At 47.1% G+C, this 19,336-nt stretch overlaps 1 protein-coding gene and 1 pseudogene across 1 annotated transcript in view; one reads left to right on the forward strand and one right to left on the reverse strand.

Annotated features, from left to right (window-relative positions):
• Nucleotides 1–6,082: 6,082 nt before the first annotated feature.
• Nucleotides 6,083–19,336, reverse strand: part of Glt1d1 (glycosyltransferase 1 domain containing 1) — a 76,864-nt gene continuing 63,610 nt past the window's right edge. The window contains exon 12 of the mRNA XM_028766091.1: nt 6,083–8,001. Within this exon, the coding sequence (XP_028621924.1) occupies nt 7,840–8,001 (162 nt within the window). The 3' untranslated portion in view covers nt 6,083–7,839. The remainder of the gene's footprint in view (nt 8,002–19,336) is intronic.
• LOC114619943 lies at nt 8,290–15,536 on the forward strand (annotated as a pseudogene).

The raw sequence follows: 19,336 nt of genomic DNA on the forward strand, positions 1-19,336 counted from the left end.
ACATAGAGAAACCCTGCCTCGGAGGAAAAAAAAAAAAAAAAAAAAAGAACTTGTGTTGCTTTCTCAAAAGGCCTGGGTTCAGTTCCCAGCACCCACATTGGGCACATACAGCCACCTGGAACTCCAGCTCTGGGGAATCTGACATCTTCTTCTAGTCTCAACAGGCAATGCATACACATGCACATACACATACACATAAATAAAAATAATTTAAAAGATAGAAATTGACTCTGATATCAGAATGGGTGCTGCCTGTCTCAGCTCTCCACTGCAGAAAACTCGTGTCAATTTTCTACAGGTATAAGGTTTACACATAGGTAGAAAGTACCCAAGTCAATGTTGGTGTAGTATACTGCACCCAGATATAAACAGATGTTTACACAGACGTGATAACATGGTAAGATAGCCTATGAGGTCTATCCAGAGAGGAATTCTAGTCTTGTCTCTAACACTCATTGATAAGAATTCCTGCCAGGATATTGCCAACAGGCTATGGTCCTTATATCATCTTATATCATGCAACTTACATTTCTCTCTCTCTCTCTCTCTCTCTCTCTCTCTCTCTCTCTCTGTGTGTGTGTGTGTGTGTGTGTGTGTGTGTGTGTCTGTGTGTCTGTGTGTCCCAGAGGCCAGAAGAGGATATCAGATCCCCTGTCAGAAGTAGGTGTTGGGAACTGAACTCAGCCCCTTTGTAAGAGCAGTGCATGATCCTAAATACCAAGCCATCTCCCCAGCCCCATGCATTCATTTAAACAACTTGTTTAGATTTATTTTCTGTGTCTGAGTGTTTTGCCTGAATGTATGCCTGTGCCCTAGGAGGTCAAAATATGTCAGATCTCCTGGAACTATAGACAGCTGAGAGTCCCCCATGTGGGTGCTGGGAATCAAAGCTTGGACATCTACAAGAGCAGACAGTGATTTTAATGGCTGAACTATCTTTCTAACCCCATGAATCTCATTTTTTAACGTGTAAGAATAGCTTTAGTGAACACTGGTTGGTAGATCTCTTTGGAAAAGGTCTCTATGCCCCAGACCCTCCAACACATACAACAAAATACTGGTTTACTCCAGACTGCCATAAGGACATTCAGAGGGAGTGTGTGTCCATGTAGAATCAATAGATCTTAGTTTAGCATTACCCAGGGCTGTACTTCACTTGAAGCAAAGGGACATTTCAGACCACAAAAAGTCACATTCTTTCTTACACTGAGTTCTTAATTTAGGAAGTGCAAAGTTTGCAGTGCTGATCAATACGACGTGCTGGTAGAAAACTTGAACTACAAATGAGCATCTGATGGAGAAAAGGTGAGCTGTGACCTTAAAGGCTAAATTAAAGTCCAGAGAAATGCTATTCTTGATTCTTGACATTAAAAGATATTAGGTGATTATACAAAGCAGATTGCCTGTAGCCACAACCAGGATCTCAGTTCAATGTATCTCAATGGCTGCTACCACAGCAGGGTCACCTTAGGCATTTCTTCCCCAGTTTCAGATTCCAAACTTTCTACTGTACCTAGGAGTTTGTATTTAGCAGCTTCCCTTGCAGCTATATGTGGCTATGGGATACAGCTCGAAGTAAGAGTGATCTTGAAAAACGAGAATAGGTGTCTTTGTTCTCACTTGGAATTCAGGCATAATGGCGGAGCATAGGTACCCTCCTCACACCCCAAGCTAGTAATGTCCACCTTGATGAGAGGGAGAAAGAGCAAGATGGAAGAAGTGTGGGTCACCCAACCCATGGAAGATTGAATCTACCCAGTGAGTTTTGTTATTTGAGATAGAAAGAATTATTTTCTCTGTTGTTTAAAACCACTATTCATTTTGAGATTTCCTGGTGTGCGTGTGTGTGTGTGTGTGTGTGTGTGTGTGTGTGTGTGTGTTTTATGTGTACCTGTGTATGTGCTGGGAACAAAACCCAGGACTAATAGAAGAATAGTCAGTGCTTTTTACCGCTGCGCCATCTCTTCAGCCCCTACATTATTTCTTGGAAACAGTGTCTCAAGCCTGGAGCTAGTGTGGTGGCCAGCAAGCCTAAGTTACCCTCCAGTCTAGGCTTCCCAGACCACTGTTTACAGACATATGTAGTGGTTAAATAGCAATTTCCTCTGAGATGAAACATTCCATCCTAGAGGGAGGCTCTTAAAACTCAGGAAATAAACAACTCACAAGTCTCAAGAAGACCCTGAAACTGAACACAAAAGGTTCTCCTTCTTCAAGGTCATACAGGTAGGTAGGGTAGCTGTGGAAGAGGAAACTCTGGCCTGTTAAGCTGCTTGCACCTGGAGTAGAGGTACCCAGGCTGGCCTCTGCAGCAAGTGAGTCATCTATGCTCCTGAGTAGCTCCTCACCCAGACTCCTCTAAGTAATCACTCACTGATTCACCAAGTTGGAATTTGTACATTAATCTGGCATCAGTTCCCTATTTGCAGTGAGTAATTTGTTTTCTAGGAAAAGTCACACAACAGTGGTCACGCCTGGCTTCTTACATAGGTACTCGGATCTAAACTCAGGGCCTTATGCTCTCTTAGCAAGTGTTCTTACAAACTGAACCATCTCTCCATCCCCTAGTTGTTGGTTTTTTTTTTTCTTTTTTTTTTTTTTCTGGTGTCAAACACAATATCCCCATGGTCTTCCCCCATACCCCTGTTAAATTGGTCACTCTGGTGAGTGTTTAAAATGTTTTAAACATTTTTAAATACTACCACAGGGGCTGGAGAGATGGCTCAGCAGTTAACAGCACTTACTGCTCTTGCAGAGGACTGGGGTTCAGCTCCTAGCACCTATATCAGACAGCTCACCGTCACCTGTAACTCTTGCTCCAAGGACTCTGATGTCCTCTACTGGCTTCTGCAGACTTCTGAACGCACACTGACCCATGCAGGTTCACTCATAGGCACACAAATAAAAAGAAATCTAAGTAAATGACACAGTGTGTTGTTTGGACTGTAAAGCAGAATTGTAGACGCCAGGAGTCAGGAAGTGCTAGACTTGACAAAATGGAGGTTGTGGGTGGGTGGGTGGTACTGCAGTTGACTGAGAGCTATCCACATTGATTTGTGTGGTAGACAACATAGCTGATGGCACTTTCTGGAGAGGCTGTGAAACCTTAGGGTTGGAGTCACCGCCAATGCAGCGGGTCACTAGAAGCATGCATCTGAGGATAATGGTCTGGCTTAGCTTTCCCATATCCACTCTCTGCTCAGCCGAAGAGTGAACAAACGAGGCCAAAGCCCCTACTGCCACAGACAGAACCACCCAGCTTCCCTGGTGGACTGAATGCCTTGGCAGCATGAGCCACAGGAAACCTCCCTTTGGCTGTTCTGTGAGGGAGTCTATCATGGTGACTAGAGAGAGAATTGGCATAAGGGGCTGTGAGGGCCTGAGAAGGGTAGCAAGAGGCAGGCCATGCAGGGAACTGGGTGTGCCCAAGCAGAAGCACTCTGGAGAGCATCCTGTGGTCTCGTTTCTTGGTTATTTCTTGTTTACTTGTTTGTGTAAAGTACTTCCTGATTCTGTTTTCGTGGTTTAATTAAGTTTGTTCCACGTAAGAGACTTAGCCTCTCATCAGTTGGAGAATCACTCTTCAGAACCAATCGCAGTCCAGATTTTCTCAGAATCTCCTCACTTTCTATAAGACACTGGTCTCTGGGCACAGCGACATCACTCAGCAGCAGAAGTGCTTCTCCATGCAAGCCTGCCGACATGAGTTCAATCCCCAGAACTGACTCCTGAAAGTCATCCTCTGACCTCCATACACATGCAGTAGCGTGTCTGCCCACATTCAACACATCCACGCATCACACACAACAACAGTAATAAATAAAGTTAAGTCTTTAAAAGATCCTGGCCCCTTGCTGGACATAGTAGTGAGTGCAAACAGATCTCTGAGTTCAAGGCCTGCCTGGTCTACATAGCAAGTTCCATTCCAGCCAGGGCCATATAGTACGGCCCCCATATAAAAACAGATCCTGTGTCCTGTTCAGACAGGCTGTGTGGGCTGGTAGTGGTCACCTCAGGCTGTTCTGTGGATCTTTAAGCTCAGGCTGACCTCTCTTTTGGCTTCTGAAGTACTCACCTTGGGAAGACAGTTAAGTGCATAGTTTGAAATTAGACAGGGTTGGGGGCTACTGTTTTGAGTGGCTGTCATTGAATATAAAGATTTCCCAGTATTTTAGTCCCTCTTAGAACCACTGATGCTCTAAAGCAGTGGTTCTCAACTTGTGGGTCTTGACCCCCTTTAGTGGTTGAATGATTCTTTCATAGGGTTAGCATGTCTGATATTCTGCATATCAGATGTTTACATTACGATTTATAACAGTAGCAAAATTACAGGTATGCAGTAGCAATGGAAATAATTTTATGGTTGGGGGAGGGTCACCAAGACAAGAACTGCATTAAAGGGTCACAGCAGTAAGAAGGTTAAGGACCACCGCTCCACAGAGATATAAGAATGGGACTGGTGACATAAAGATGGAGAGGAAGAGTGGAGGAATGGAGGTCTTGCCAAGGTGTTCACTGGAAACATGTCCCCAGAGTTTGAATATTTTGCAGAATGGGACGGGGGGTGCTTTTTGAGAAAGACTCATATATCCCAGGCTGGCATCCAACCTTCCTCTCCCACCTCCTCCAAGTACTGGAATTACAGTTGTGGTCCACGGCACCCAGCCAGTGGTTGGAATCCCAGGAGGTGGGGCCAGTGGAGAAGTGCTTGAATCACCCCTTAAGAGGATGATGATGCCACCACTCCTGGGGGAAGGGGGTCCTCTCAGGAGTGGGTTGCTTACAAAAGCATTAGCTTAACTCTCCTCATACATTGTTTTCTGTGTGCCTCCCGCTCAGCTCTGCTCTTCCGTCATGGGCTAGTGAGAGCTCAGGCTCCTGCCAGAGGTGACAGCTGAGCCTCAGAGTCTGATCCACTAGCCCGTTCATTTCTGTGCCTCATGCATTAACTGGCCTGCCATGCTTGGCCATGGGGGTACAAAGTTGGCAGAGGCATGTCCCCCAGCTAATAGAGAGCTGTGGATAAATGAGAGGCGAGGCAAATTCAGTCACAAAGAGCCCTTCCAGGGAGGGCGTACAGCAACGCTGAGCATTTCTGTCAAAAGCAAGATACTTCAGTGTTCAAACATTTGTAAACCTCCCTTCCAGGCCCACGTGGGGAAGGCGTCCCCCACATAGAGGCCTGCAGCAGTCTACCTCATAGGCTCACTTGAAAGGACAGCTGTAATGTACCCCTGTGAGGAGACAGGGCCTACTGTATGGTCTTTAGGTCATTATCTGCACTCGGGATGACTGCCTCCTCTTTCACTTTCATTTCCCAGAGGTGAAGGGAGCAGTTTGACTGCCAATCAGTCCTGTCTTTGCCCAGGCTCAGAGCCATAGAGCCTGATAGGTTTTTTTTTTCTCCACCGCGGGTGAAATGAGCCAATTCAAGCCAGATTAGATTATATTAAAGGCAGGTTTATTGGGAAGCTGCTCTCCGGTGGGCAAGTTCTCTGGCCCCAAGGATCAAGGCCAGGGAAGTTGTAATGGGAAAAGGATTGGGGGTGAGGGCAGGAACGGGGAGGGGTGGGGAGAAGGCAGGGGAAGGAGAAAGAAAGAGAAAAAAGACTGCATTGCATGGACAAAGAGAGGAAAGAAATCAAAATGTCTCGATTATATAGGGAGGAAACTCTGGGGGGAAGGGCAGCCCAGCCCCTGGCCTAGGAAGTTCAGGGTTGGGGGTAGGGTATGCCAAGTAGGGACTGAGGGATGCTGGGAGAACCTGGAGGCCAGGTCTGCTTTGGTATGTAAAATATGCACCTCAGACCCTTGTCCTGGGGTTGAATTCCAAACAAAGTCAACCAGGTGTGGACTAGAACCTCCAAACTGTTGAGTCTGCAGAATCCACTCCTTTTTTATCTGTTACTTAAGTGTCTGGTACAGAAAGGGAAAGATGTCACACTTCAGCATAAGTTCATGTCGAACCCCTCTGATCAGACATTTGAGCACTCTATTTGTTTCCTTAGGGATCATGTTGTTGGGGGGGGGGGCTGCTCCCCACAAGAGGTGTTTCTGGGTTAAATAAACAGCAGCTTTAATATATATATATGACTGATGGTAACGTGCTTTATTGGTTAAGAACCCTTCCTTCCCCAAAGCGCATTTGCAGATGTAGCTTAGTGATGCTGGCACAGTGGTCAGGCAGTGACATCATCCCCAGGCAAAGGAGAGACAAGCATTCCAGAACATCCGGCTTTTGTAAATAACTGTGACACCTGACCTTTGAATTCTGACACGGGACCTCTACACACCTCTCCTGACGTGGGTTTGAACTCTGGGCTCAGAGGAGCTGCTCTGGAGATTCAGACCTCTTTACTCGCACCCCACCCCACCCCCCTTTTTGTGTCCAGAGAGGTAAGACCCTAGCTCAGGCCAAGGGCCAAGGAAGTGGACACATTTCTCAGTGCGCCCCCAAATGCTCAAAGACCAAGCAGTGAGGGCTTGCTGCTGCCTCCGCTGGAGCCTTCATGAAAGTGTCGGTGCTGGCTCTGAGGTACAGAATAGAAAAGCTGGGAATTACATCCTATCGAATCAAGCTCTGATTTCATCCCTGAAGCTCTGGTTTACAAAGTTTGCTTCCTTCCAGCCTGCTTCTCTTAAAAGGAGATGCTTGCTGCCGCTAAGAAAAGAAAAAGGCCCAGATGTGCCTTCTGAGTTGGAGCAAGTATGATACGGATTCTGACTCTTCCTCCATTTCCTTTAGAGCCTGATGCTTTCCATGCACGAGTGGCTCTTGGCTCCGTTTGTCTTCTCTCTTCCTCCAAGCTGCTTGCTTTAGCACAGGTAGCCATTCCACATCCTGCTCACAGTAGCACAGCCTTGTTGAAATTCAACAAAAGGGCCACTGGAGGTACGGAGCACCGTTGTAGGGATATCTCATCGAAACACAACCCCCACACAAACACACCCCAGCTGACCTCCCATGCCCCAGTGACCTCCTGTCACAGTCTTGGGTACCACTGTTGTGTGGAGTCTTGTGACTTCAGTCAACACTCATCCTCAATTCCCTAGCAGGAGAGAAGAACGCCCAAACTGAATTCAGGGACCCAACCTCCATCATGAGGGCCATCCAATCATCGTCCAGGTTCCCTGTGATGTCATACAGACGGGTAAGGCCTCTTTTGGAAAGCATGCTCATGCTCGGCTCTCAGGTGCAACAGTGAGAAGTGACACAACCTGATACAACCCATTCACAGCCTCTCCAGGGCTTATTAGCGTGCCAGCCACAGCCTGCCTCCCCACCCCCACCTCTACCACCTCCATGCCCATCAGGACCCCATGAGGGCTTGTAGCTCAAGATCATATCAAAAATGCTGCCATCTCCACTCCATTGACACTCTTGACCCTTTTGTTTCTTCTTTGTGAAGGCAGGGGATGGGTCTGCTCGGTGGCTGCATCTAAATAAGCTTCCATAAGCTGTAAAAGCAGTTCTTAGAACACTCCTCCAAAGGTCCCTGAGATGCACCTCCATCTCCTGCACTGAGCTGCAAACAACGTCTGGGACTGAGCCATAAGCACTCTCAGCAGTGAGCCTACCAGCCCACTGAGGACTGACCTGTAAGCACCTCTGGGACTGAACCATAAACACTTTCAGAAGTGAGCTATAGGTCCATCCAGAACTGAACTGTAAGCACAGCAGAACTGTCTGCCAAACAGGAGGAGCCTGGGGGGTGGATATGTTTCTGGGGACTCTTGGATTCCAGTGGTCCAGGACTGGGTCCCATCTCTTGACGTCTACCCAGAGCTGAGCACCTGATGGTTGTTGGGACAGGTGTGGCGAGCACAGACTTCTATCATTTAATCTTCCAAGCTCATCTCCAGCTTCCTGATGAGGTGCTGGTAGGTGTCTCTCTCCACCTGCCAGGAATGATGTGTCCTCACATACTCCCTTCCGTTGGTCACGATTTCCTTCTCCAGTGCAGGATCGCTAACCAGTCTCTTTGCCAACTGAATGAACTCCTGAAAGACAGGAAGTGGATGAGAAACACACATGAGTGATGGGCGGAAGGGAGAACCCCAGAGAAACACCTTTTGTGGGGGCAGGAATCAGAGTAATGCAAGCATTTGGAATTAAGAAACACTGTATATGTCAGGTGGCAAGATGGCTCAGTAGGTAAAGGTACTTGCCACGGAGCTTAACAGCCTGAGTTCGATCCCCAGACTCACATGGTGGAAAGTTGAGTCCCACAAGCTGTCATTTGACCTCCATGTGTGGCATGTTCACATACACACACACCAGGGCACACCATGTCCACAACCATCTACTCACACTATTCTCGCTGCAGTGTTGCAGTGATCTGTACCTACAAGTAACATGAGCACAAACACACAGCCCCACAGATCTGTGCCCACAAACACCTGCTGAGAAGGTCCCTGAGAAACCCTGGAGCTGGCAATCATGCTCCTCCCCAGGCTTCCCTAGTCTAACAAGAATCATCTCTTGGCCTACTTCTGCAGTGGGCGGTGGTTCTGCAGAGACTCGCACATGGTCAGAGTGAAGATATAAGTGACTCAGCCTTCAGTGGGATGTGTGCACCACACTCTCCAGGCTCACGGAACACCATGTGGGGTGTTAAGATGGTAAGAGCTGGAGGAAGGGGTACAGTGTTGTGGAATGTTGTGTAAGACTCTGACGAGCCTTAGCTACTGGGGACCCCCACCCACCCCCCAGTGAACCACGCAGAGTCAGAGATCGATGCAAAAGCAAGAGAAGTTTATTTTTCCAGCATGTTGGGGTCATCCTGAATCTAAAAGGAGAGGTGCCGACCTTGGCAGCCTGTTCAGCCAGTTTTTATACAGTTTTCAGGGACAGAATAGAGCAACAGCCACCTGGCACAGTGTGACTGGCAGAACAGTGTGACTTTGAAACTGATTGGGCCTTAGGGTAGTGGGGGGAATGGTTGGCCTGCCCTGAGGAATGTGTCTACCTGCTCTGTTCCCCCTGTGGTCTTCCTGAGGAATGTAATTCAGCCTCTCCCTTCCAGAGGGGGTCTGGTGGAATCCTTCAAAGGCTCTGAGCTGACCTCTTCAGTTTCAGGTATGGTTCACCTGCATAAGACTGGGCCCACTAATATTCTGTCATCAATTGAGGAGTGGCTCACTCCTTCCTGACAAATCTGTAACTGGCTCATGGTTGATAGGGGATATAAAGTGTCCTGATTAGATCTGTATCAATTTGACATCTTTTTGGGTGACCCTCAGTTGATAATAATATAATAATAATAATATATTAATAATATATTATATGATATATAATATATTAATATATAATATATTATAATATATACTATATTACTGTATAATATAGTATATTAATATATAATATATACTATATTAATATATAATATAGTATATTAATATATATAATATATTATATATGATATAATAATAATACTTAATGTGAGATGGTCCAAGCCACTGTTATGTGGAGCCACCCCTGGGCTAGTGGTCCTGGGTATTATAAGAAAGCAGGCTGGCCGGGTGGTGGTGGCGCACGCCTTTGATCCCAGCACTTGGGAGGCAGAGGCAGGTGGATTTCTGAGTTCGAGGCCAGCCTGGTCTACAGAGTGAGTTCCAGGACAGCCAGGGCTACACAGAGAAACCCTGTCTCGGAAAAACCAAAAAAAAAAAAAAAAAAAAAGAAAGAAAGCAGGCTGAGCAAGCCATGGAGAGCAAACCTGTAAACGGCTGTTATCTGTGGTCTCTGCCTCAGTTCTCGGCCCCCAGGTTCCTGCCCTGTTTGAGTTCCTGGCTTCCCTGATGATAGACCTGTGTTTGGTTAGAAGTCCCGGGCTTGTCCTGCTCCCCGACTTGGTTCTGCAGGTTTCATTCCTCCCTCTCTCTCCAACTAACCCTGCCCACTTGAAAAGCCTGGGGACAGAAAAAGTGACAAAAAGCCCAGTCCTGCATTCCAGACAGCTGTCCCAACCCCCCTCACATAAAGTCACCAGCCAGCGACACCCCCCATCCCCCACACAGGCACAAGCCCAGCATGTGGCAGACATACCATTCTCCCTTCACTCTCACCCCACCAACCCTCCCTCCTCCACTTTCATCTCCTGGGACTGGTGAACTCACCCAAGAGCCCATTCCCAAATAAACCTGCTAATTTTTTTGCTTTATTTTTTAAAGATTTATTTTATGCATATGAGCACCACCATTGCTCTCTTCAGACACACCAGAAGAGGCCACCAGACCCCATTCCAGATGGTTGGGAGCCACCATGTGGTTGATGGGAATTGAACTCAGGACTCCTGGAAGAGCAGTTAGTGCTCTTAACCACTGAACCACCTGTCTAGCTCCACCCCACCCCCCTTTTTTTTTGCTTTTAATTTGGCTGAATTGACTTATTTCTTCAGGGGAGAAAAACTTGTCAACTCAGATTAGGATTTTGAAGCTGTTGGACCCAAAGATCCAAAACTGGGGGATGTGCTCCCACAGAAACACTCACGGATGGGATTCGCTCCAAAAACATGAAATTTAATGATAACCAGTGCACTGGGGCTCCCTTGAACGCAGGCAAGAGGAACCCTGAGCCAAAGCTGGAAGCAGTTTTTATACAGAGTTCACGAGGGCAACCACAAAGGCTGACCTTCCCAGGTCTGGTCTCTAGGTGACTCAGATTTGCACATTATTTTTATGACAATGAGTGTTAGCTAAGTGGCTTCTGTTTGCCCAGGTTTATTAAGGGCCCAGCTTCCTGATTACCTCTGATCTTGGGCCCTTCCCCTGGAATGTGTGTTAGCCTTTGGAATGTGCTCCTCCCAGGATGTGTCCTGGGGCAGTTAATTCTTGAGTTTAAACCAAAACCTGAGATTCAAACTGAGACCTGAAATTCCTACAAAGCCAAATGAATCCTTTCTTCCCCAAGTTGTTTTTGGTTATGATGGGTTTTTTTTTTTATCACAGCAATGAAAGCTCAAGTGTAAGAAAGATATTTTCTTCAGTAGTATAGCCACCAGTAAAGAGTCCATATTTATGAAAATAACCAAGTCACATAGAGGATGAACAGATAGAGGAGGGGCAGGTGGGGGAGGGGCAGGAGAGAGAAAGAGAGAGAGAGAAATCAATGGGAAGAGAATGAGCAGGGGAGAGAGTAAGCAGGGAGAATGGTCCAAATACATTAAATAGGTATGAAAATGTCATAACAAAACATGTTATTATATATAATTAATATTATAAATAATATATGAATTAATCTTATATTTAATGTTATCTAATATAAAATATTTAATATTATATATAATGTATAAATATAGCATCAATATTATATCTAATAGCAATAATCACTTTCTTTGCAGTGACCCAGGAGTCACGATTTCTTCCCTCTTTTATGGCCACAGCCAAAGACCCTCGGCTCACACACTGGGGCCAGAGAAGCTCTTTACACCACCGCCAATGCCTGGTGCAGAAGGAAGCTCTGGGACTCAGGGCCAAGTCTGTGTTCCAATTCTGCACCACTCCTCTCTGCTGCATGATTTCCGACGTGCTAGTTACCACCTCTGAGCTCACACTGACCACCTGCTGTAAGTGCCCATGATTCGCTGAAGGATGATATCCCCGGACCCAAATAGTATGTAATGTAGACACAAGGAGTGTTTTATTCTGCAGAAATCCAGCATTCTGGGGTCTCTGATTACCGAGATAGAGAGACAACCAAGTGAGCTTGCAGGCCTGATTTAAAGCACATTAGGGGAATTCCGGGGTCTAGAACCATTACCAGGATGTGAGGCCTGGAAACTGTGGCCAAGGAATCCTGGGAGTAGATGAGCTGTATCTTACTCTAAGCATTCCAGAACCATTAGGTTGGGGGTGGGGGGTGGGGTGGAGGGGGTGAGGGTGGGGAACTGTTGCTGGGGAAGTAGCTGAAGAGGTCTGGAAACTGCTGCCGACCCATTGTCCTTACCTCAGGCCAGGTGGCGGGGCAGCTTCTGAGGCCTGGACTTGGCCTGGACTTGCCCAGTTCTTGGAAACAGAGATTTAGGTCTAGTCTCATTAACTGCCAATGTGAAGCCTGTCATGGAGTCAGCCTCGCCTTCTCACTGTGAATGAGCAAGGGCCACTGCCCCCTCAGGCCGCATGCAGGCAGAGCATGAGAAGGTCCTGGGTTTTGTTTTCTTGCCTCTGCTCCTGTAGCTTCCCTTCAGAGCACGTGTGCCTTATTAATTGATGCATTGGGAGCCTCCTGCTGACCAGTACTTAATTTCAAAGCCTCTCATAATTAGAAAAATTAAGATGTATTCTGATATCAAAGCTTGTTTAGGGAGAGAGGGGAACATCCATTATTTATTACGCTTGCAAGGAACGCTGAGCCAGGAGGCCTGGGCTTAAGTTCACAAACTCCCCTTTCTCGAGGGAGACAAAGAGGCTTGCAGATGGGACCCAACTGTCAGCCAGAGCAGTGGTGGCAGTTGCTACCGAATCTCATGCTGACAGGGCTGGGGCAGTGGCAAAGTCAGGAAAGTGCTTGCCTTGCAAACAGGACCTGAGTTCCATCTCCAGCACCCACTGGAAAGAACTTCCATGTGGCTACACACATGTATAGTCTTTCGGCACCAGGACGGTAGAGACAGGGCTCTCTACCTGGGGCTCACTAGCAGGCCAGCGTAGCTTCCTTGTGAATTCCAAGCCCATGGAGACCCTGTCATAACAAATCAAACAAGCAAGGGGAACAGCAGCTGATGTTATCCTCTGGCCTCCACAGGTACCCCACCACCCACATGCATACTTGTGAGCACACACACAGACACACACACAGACACACACTAAGACTCTCGTGCAGAAACACATACGTACTTAATTACCATTGTAACCTTACTCCATCAGGTCTAGTAAATGCCAGCCAGGAGACAGTGCCTGAGATTAACACACAGCGCTTTCCCATCAAGAGGGAACAGCCACATATCCTCAAAATTATTGTTAATTAAATGTTGAATGCCTTTTATAGCTGGCAATATAAATAGCAACATTTATGTGGGTGGGATTTTATTTTTATGTATTATGTACACATTTTCTAGTAAATTGGTATTCTTTTCATCATAAAAACATAACATATTTATTCCCAACATGTGGCAGAACAGCATTCATATTAAAATTATCCGATGGGCTTAGCACTTGGGAATATTACTTTACGACGCTGGCTGTATCTCGTGATTTATCTGATGTGGAGCACTGGGCTGAAGCCAGGGCCCTTGCTTACTATCTCCGCAGGACTCGGAGTAATTTTAGAACAAAATCCTAAGTGATGGTGGATAGGCTCTGATAAAGCACCCAATTTATTTATTTATTTATTTATTTATTTATTTATTTATTTATTCTTTTAGCAGTGAAGTCTTGGAAGAAAGGGTTTGAAATGAGAAAGGTCAAAGCTAGATATCAGATGTACCTTATGGCTGGCTTAATGAATGAACACTGGGAAAGAGGGGCAAGGAAAGAAGAGGAATAGCCAGATCCTACACACACAAAAAAGAAAGGAAAGAAGGAAGGAAGGAAGGAAGGAAGGAAGGAAGGAAAGAGAGAAAGAGAGAGAGAGAGAGAGAGAGAGAGAGAGAGAGAGAGAGAAAGAAGAGATTTCCCTGGTTCTGCAGTGACTATCAACTGAGCCTGGATACTGCTCCCAAGAGTGGCTAAGCCACTTGCCATCCATTTGTTCCTGGTCCAGGACTGTCTGTAAAGTCAACTGCCACAGATCCCGCATCCCCTTATACAAGGGTCTTTGCTTTGCAGCTCCTGGACCACCTAACCCCAGCTTAGCTATAGCACAACCATCATTGGGCTCACTGGGTGAGCGGCTGGCCCCAGCTGGATCAGCAGAAGTGCCCACGTGGGACTCAGCCATGAATACCCAGGACTGCAGCCCAGAAGTTACCTTTTCCTTCCCCTTGGATGAAAGAACCAGCTTTTAATGTAATGTGGTCTGAGGAAAAGACTCCCATGGTTGACCCTATTTGTCCATACTGACTGTGGTGCTGTGGGGTGAGCCCAGCCCATTCCCTTGACTCAAGAACAGAGAAAACCTGAGACTTGCTCCCAAACCCCAGAAGCTGGCAGAGGTCAGGAGCTATGTCTGTGACTGGTCCATGCTCCATGGACTTGCACGAGTTCAGGCTATGTGTGTAACGTCAGTCTGCGGATCTGTAACCTACCAAGGGCCACCACACCAGACAGACCAAAGAACTACAGAGTAAAGGTTTCAGGGAAATGTCCGTGGAGTGCACACACTGAATGGGGGCAGAGTCAGCCAACCTGGAACAATCACGGGTCCTACAGAGCTGTCACCCCAGAGCACGCCAGAGTGCTGACTTAAGCAAGTCAAGTGGCCTTGAGGGAGGGGCTTTCTCTAGGACCAGTGAGGCCCCCTTGCAAGCCACTTATGGGAGATCAGTAAAAGGCAGAGAAGATGAGCACACTAAGACTATGAGAATAAAAACTGTGCACAGAAACACCCGTCTTCAGAGTGCTCAGAAGCTAATGAGTGTGGATGCCTATAAATCAGCCTTAGGAAAACCATGTGCCTCCCATCCCGCAGTGAGTAGCCAGTTGGGGGTGGGGAGACACACTCATTAAGTAACTCAGAAACACAAAGGACAGGGCAAACTAAAGAAAATGAAGGTGCAAACCAGAGCTACCTCTGGGGTTGCAGGTGTGCAGAACCTTGCTCAGACACCTACAAAAAGTTGGTTTTTTTTTTTTTAAAGTGATACAAACAACCATTGTTTCTCTTCAGACAAGTAAGAACTGTTCCCAGAATTTACTCTCTTTCCCTGTCATCTTCTATTTTGGTGAAGACTGTATCCTTCCTTCCTTCCTTTCTTCCTCCATTTTGTTCTCTCTCTCTCTCTCTCTCTCTCTCTCTCTAAAAAAAAAAAAAAAAGTAACATTTAAAATGTATTCTTTGGGCTTCCTCTTCCTGTAAGCAGCAAGGGGTGACCCGTGAAGATGGTTCGCTCGCTACTCTCTTGACCCAGAAAATCTCACAAAATCTTGTAAATCACGAGGTTCAAACCTTCATGTTCACTTTAAGAACACCCAGGAAACTGCCCAGGCCATCAAGGGCCTGCACATCCTCAAAGCTACCAAGTACCTGAAGGATGTCACTTTAAAAAAACAATGTGTGCCATTCCATTGGTAAAATGGTGGAATCGGTAGGTGCACCCAGGCCAAACAGTGGGGTTGGACACAGGGATAATGGCCAAAAAAGAGCACAGAATTTTTGCTGCATATGCTTAAAAACCGAGAGTAATGCTGAACTTAAGGGTTTTGACGTAGATTCTCTAGTCATTGAACACAGCCAGGTGAACAAGGCACCTAAGATGCGCTGACGAACTTACAGAGCTCATGGCCGGATTAACCCGTACATGAGCTTCCCCTGCCACATTGAGGTGATCCTCACTGAGAAGGAACAGATTGTTCCAAAGCCAGAAGAGGAGGTCGCACAGAAGAAAAAGATATCCCAGAAGAAACTGAAGAAACAGAAGCTCATGGCACGGGAATAAATTCAGCATAAAATAAATGCAGATAAAAGTAAAAATAAAATAAAATGTATTCTTTGAAAATCTTCTATATGTATACAAAGTATCTCAATCCTATATACCCTCTCCCCTACAGCCTTCAACACATCTTCTCGGCTTCATCTCCCTCTTTAAAAGCAAAAAGAAAAAAAGAAACCCTCACTAAAATTAGTAGCACATAATTGAGGAAGGTCCACTGGGTTGAGAGCATCCTACCAATAGCCCCATACTCCTAAGAACGCATTCCTGTCCCCTGCCCCCACAGCCATCAACTGCCAAATAGACCCTCAGCCAGGGCTGCAGCCCTTGGAGCCCCTCCCCTCTGTGCTGGAGTTTTGTGTGGCTTGATCTTGTGCAGGTCTTGTGCAGGTAACCCAGTATGGCGGCTTGAATGAGAAATGTCCCCAGCATTGTCTTAGGTGTTTGAACACTTGGTCCCCAGTTGGTGGCGCTGTTTGGAGGGGGAGGTTTAGGTGATACAGCCTTGCTGGAGAAAGGAGACTACTGGGGGCGGTCTTTGAGATGAAAAGGGACTCTACAGCCACTTTTAATTAGCCCTCTGTTTTGTGATTGCAGCAAGGGATGTGAGCTCTCAGCTTCCTGCTTCTGCCCTTGTGTGCGACTCTAGCCACACCATTATGGACACCCAAAGCCTTTAGAACTGGGAGCACATGAATAAGTAAATAGATAAACAATGAACCACTTTCTTCTGTAAGTTGCCTCAGTCCTGGTGTTTTATCATAGCAACAGGAATGTAACTAAGGCACATATCTGTTGTGAGTTCGTGGGTGCAAGAACCACATCCCGCCCAGCAGGCATCACTCCACAGCTCTCCTCCTCATCTTCCAGCCTCATCCTCCAGGAGCTTGGGACTGATGAGGAGGCAGCTGGCTCATTCACAGATGGTTAAAAGAAGAAATGAAAACTGCAGATCTGGTGCTATGGTGGGAATCCAGCTGTTCCCTGGGCCAAGGTGAGCTCTCCAACAGAGGAGGTAACGTGGGAATGGCATTCTGCTCAGTGACCAGCCCCTGTGGGCCACAACTGGTGGGTGTGGGCAGATGAGGGCATAGTGGGTTCTATGCAGGGGCTCCAGCATAGCCTAGCACGCATATCACTCCCTATATAAGACAGGAAGCACAGAGGGTTCTCAGATGTGTGAATAATCTTCATTATTTCAAATGGGTTCCTTTGCTCAGAGCCAGGAAAGTCTCTGCAATGGAAGTGGCTGCTGAAATAAATAGCCCTATTAGGGCCAGATGCTGCCTGGCAGAGATGGGGCACAGTACATACTGGGTTCAGCTCTGTCCTGGAGATAGAACCCACAATAAGTGGAGACAACAGGAAATACAAGCAGAGCACCAGGCAGGTGACTGAGACTGCTTGCAGCCCCCACCTTCTCCTCCAGGATTACCCTTCCAGTGACAGCTCAAGGGTGTCCTCTAAGGGACACCTGAGACACCTGATGACTTCCAGGGTGCTGACCAGTGGGCACTTTCTTTACAATGAACTCTCATGAAGCAACACTGTTCTGCTCTGATTCATCCCAGGAGCAGAGATGCCATTAGATCTGCCCTACACCTGGGTATGAAAACTGTCCACACACCTCTGTGTTTGGAGAAGGACCCTGCAGTGGGATTGGTTAAGCCCTCATAGGGTTACAGGTAGATAGACATACAGGGTACTGAAAGAGTAAGGGGAGGAAGGAAAGAAAACCCTCTCCTTTCTGTCCCTCTGGGTCACAACTGTCCCCTTCCCTGGGTTGCAGGCCCATCCCTAACTCATCTTTGTTTCTTCAATAATAAAGAGGCAAGTTTGTGAGGTGACAGGTGTCTATGCAGAAGATGGCAGGGACACCATGGAGGTCACTAAAGAAACCATGCACCTTCTCCCCCTTGTGTTTTGGGAGAATTCGTGACAAGCAGGATTCTCCTGACATTGCCCTCAATGCCTTGGTACTTGGGCCTACATCAAGTCCAGGAGATGCCGAGCTGAGGTTCAGGCTGGCTCACCCCAGGTGCAACTTCCATGTTTCCTGAGGCATGAGCCCCATCTGGTGGCCCTTTCTATCCAACCACAATCATCAAGCCCAGGTTTCATGGGTCACTAGGGGCTTTGCCTCTGCCAGACTGTGCCATCTGTCTCCAGCATAGGGTGGCTGTGGGCCTCAGACAGGAAAGGTCCCTTCTCCTGTTGAACCAGAATGAATAAAGGCTGAGAGAATCCACCTGGGGAGGGGGGGCTGGAAGGTGTTAGATGAGAAAGTACCAGAAATCTTCCTGAAAGGAGAGCAGTAGGGAGGGAGGGAAGGAAGGAGAGAGGGAGGGAAGGAAGGAGAGAAGGAGGGATGGAAGAAGGAAGAGAGGGGGTACAGAGTCACAGTGAAGGAGGTGAGAGCAACTATCAACATGAGTGTGTGTGGGGGGGTGGGGCATATTTGGATAAGTGTATGCCTGCATGTGTGCTAGCTTGTGTGTGTATGTGTGCGTGTATGCATGCATGTGTGTGTATGCATACATGTGTGTGTATAACCATCTCTGCATCTCTCACCTGGGCTGGACCTTGCAGAACCTCAGATCAAAGAGCACAGACCCACTCTCTCAACCCTCTCATGGTAATGTGGCAGCCAGGACTCACAAAGCTAACTCTGCATGGTGCCTGTACACCACATAGACAGGCTGGGCTGTACTCTTCTGAGAAACCCAGACAAGGCCCAGGGCCCCTCTGTCCAACACTGCAGTCAGTCCTGGCCTACTCTGCTGGGGCCTCTGAGCATCCAAATGCACAGGCATAGGGAACCAGATGCTTAGTGACTATTTAACTAACTTTTGGGGGTTTTGCCCATTTTTTTTTAATGTATAGAAGTCAGAGGACAACTTGCAGAAGTCGGTTCTCCCCTCCCACTACTTAGGTCCCAGGGATGATACTCAAATCTTCAGGCTCAGCGCTAAGTGCCTTTACCGTTGAGGGATCTTGCTGGCTTGAAATTTAAATGTGAAATCTCTCTACATTCGATGATTCAAAATCTTCTTCAAAGCAACTGGCACAGCATTTGCTACTTCCAAGAGGAAGAGTCTTACCTCCATCTTCCGGATGAAGGAGCAGCAGACAACAGAGAGTGCCTACAAGCCACTGTGGATTTCAGATGGGAACACGACCCCTGAGCACCGCCACCTTCCAGGTGGGACACAAGTTTGAGAATGGCATTTCCCAGAATATCTTGCTTTCCCCAAACACAATCAAAGTCATGCCTGCTTAAAGAGAAAGATGTCTTTAAGAAAGACGTAAGCCTGGAGAAGGGGATGCAGTTCAGTAGACAGATTGCCTGGTTGCCCTAAGTCGGATCCTCAGTACACTCAGTGTGTCAGTGGCCACCTGTAATCTCTCCACTGGGGAGATGGGGTGGGGTGGGCTGGAGGATCAGGCATTCAAGGTCATGCTTTGCTCTATAGTGAGTTTGAAGACAGACTGGGCTACATAGGTATTGTGTGTGTGTGTGTGTGTGTGTGTGTAAATATATATATATATGCAGATAGATAGATAGATAGATAGATAGATAGATAGATAGATAGATAGATAGAGATATCTTTTAAAAAACATAAGCTGGCTGTACAGAGATAGGTCACACCTTTAATCTCAGCACTTGGGGGACAGAGGCAGGAGGATCTCTGAGTTTGAGGCCAGCCTGGTCTACAAAGTGAGTTCCAAGACAGCCAGGGCTACACATGGATCTATCTCAGAGAGAGAGAGAGAGAGAGAGAGAGAGAGAGAGAGAGAGAGAGAGA

The sequence above is a fragment of the Grammomys surdaster genome, unplaced genomic scaffold (assembly GCF_004785775.1).
Source record: "Grammomys surdaster isolate TR1022 unplaced genomic scaffold, NIH_TR_1.0 166, whole genome shotgun sequence".
Taxonomy (NCBI): domain Eukaryota; kingdom Metazoa; phylum Chordata; class Mammalia; order Rodentia; family Muridae; genus Grammomys; species Grammomys surdaster.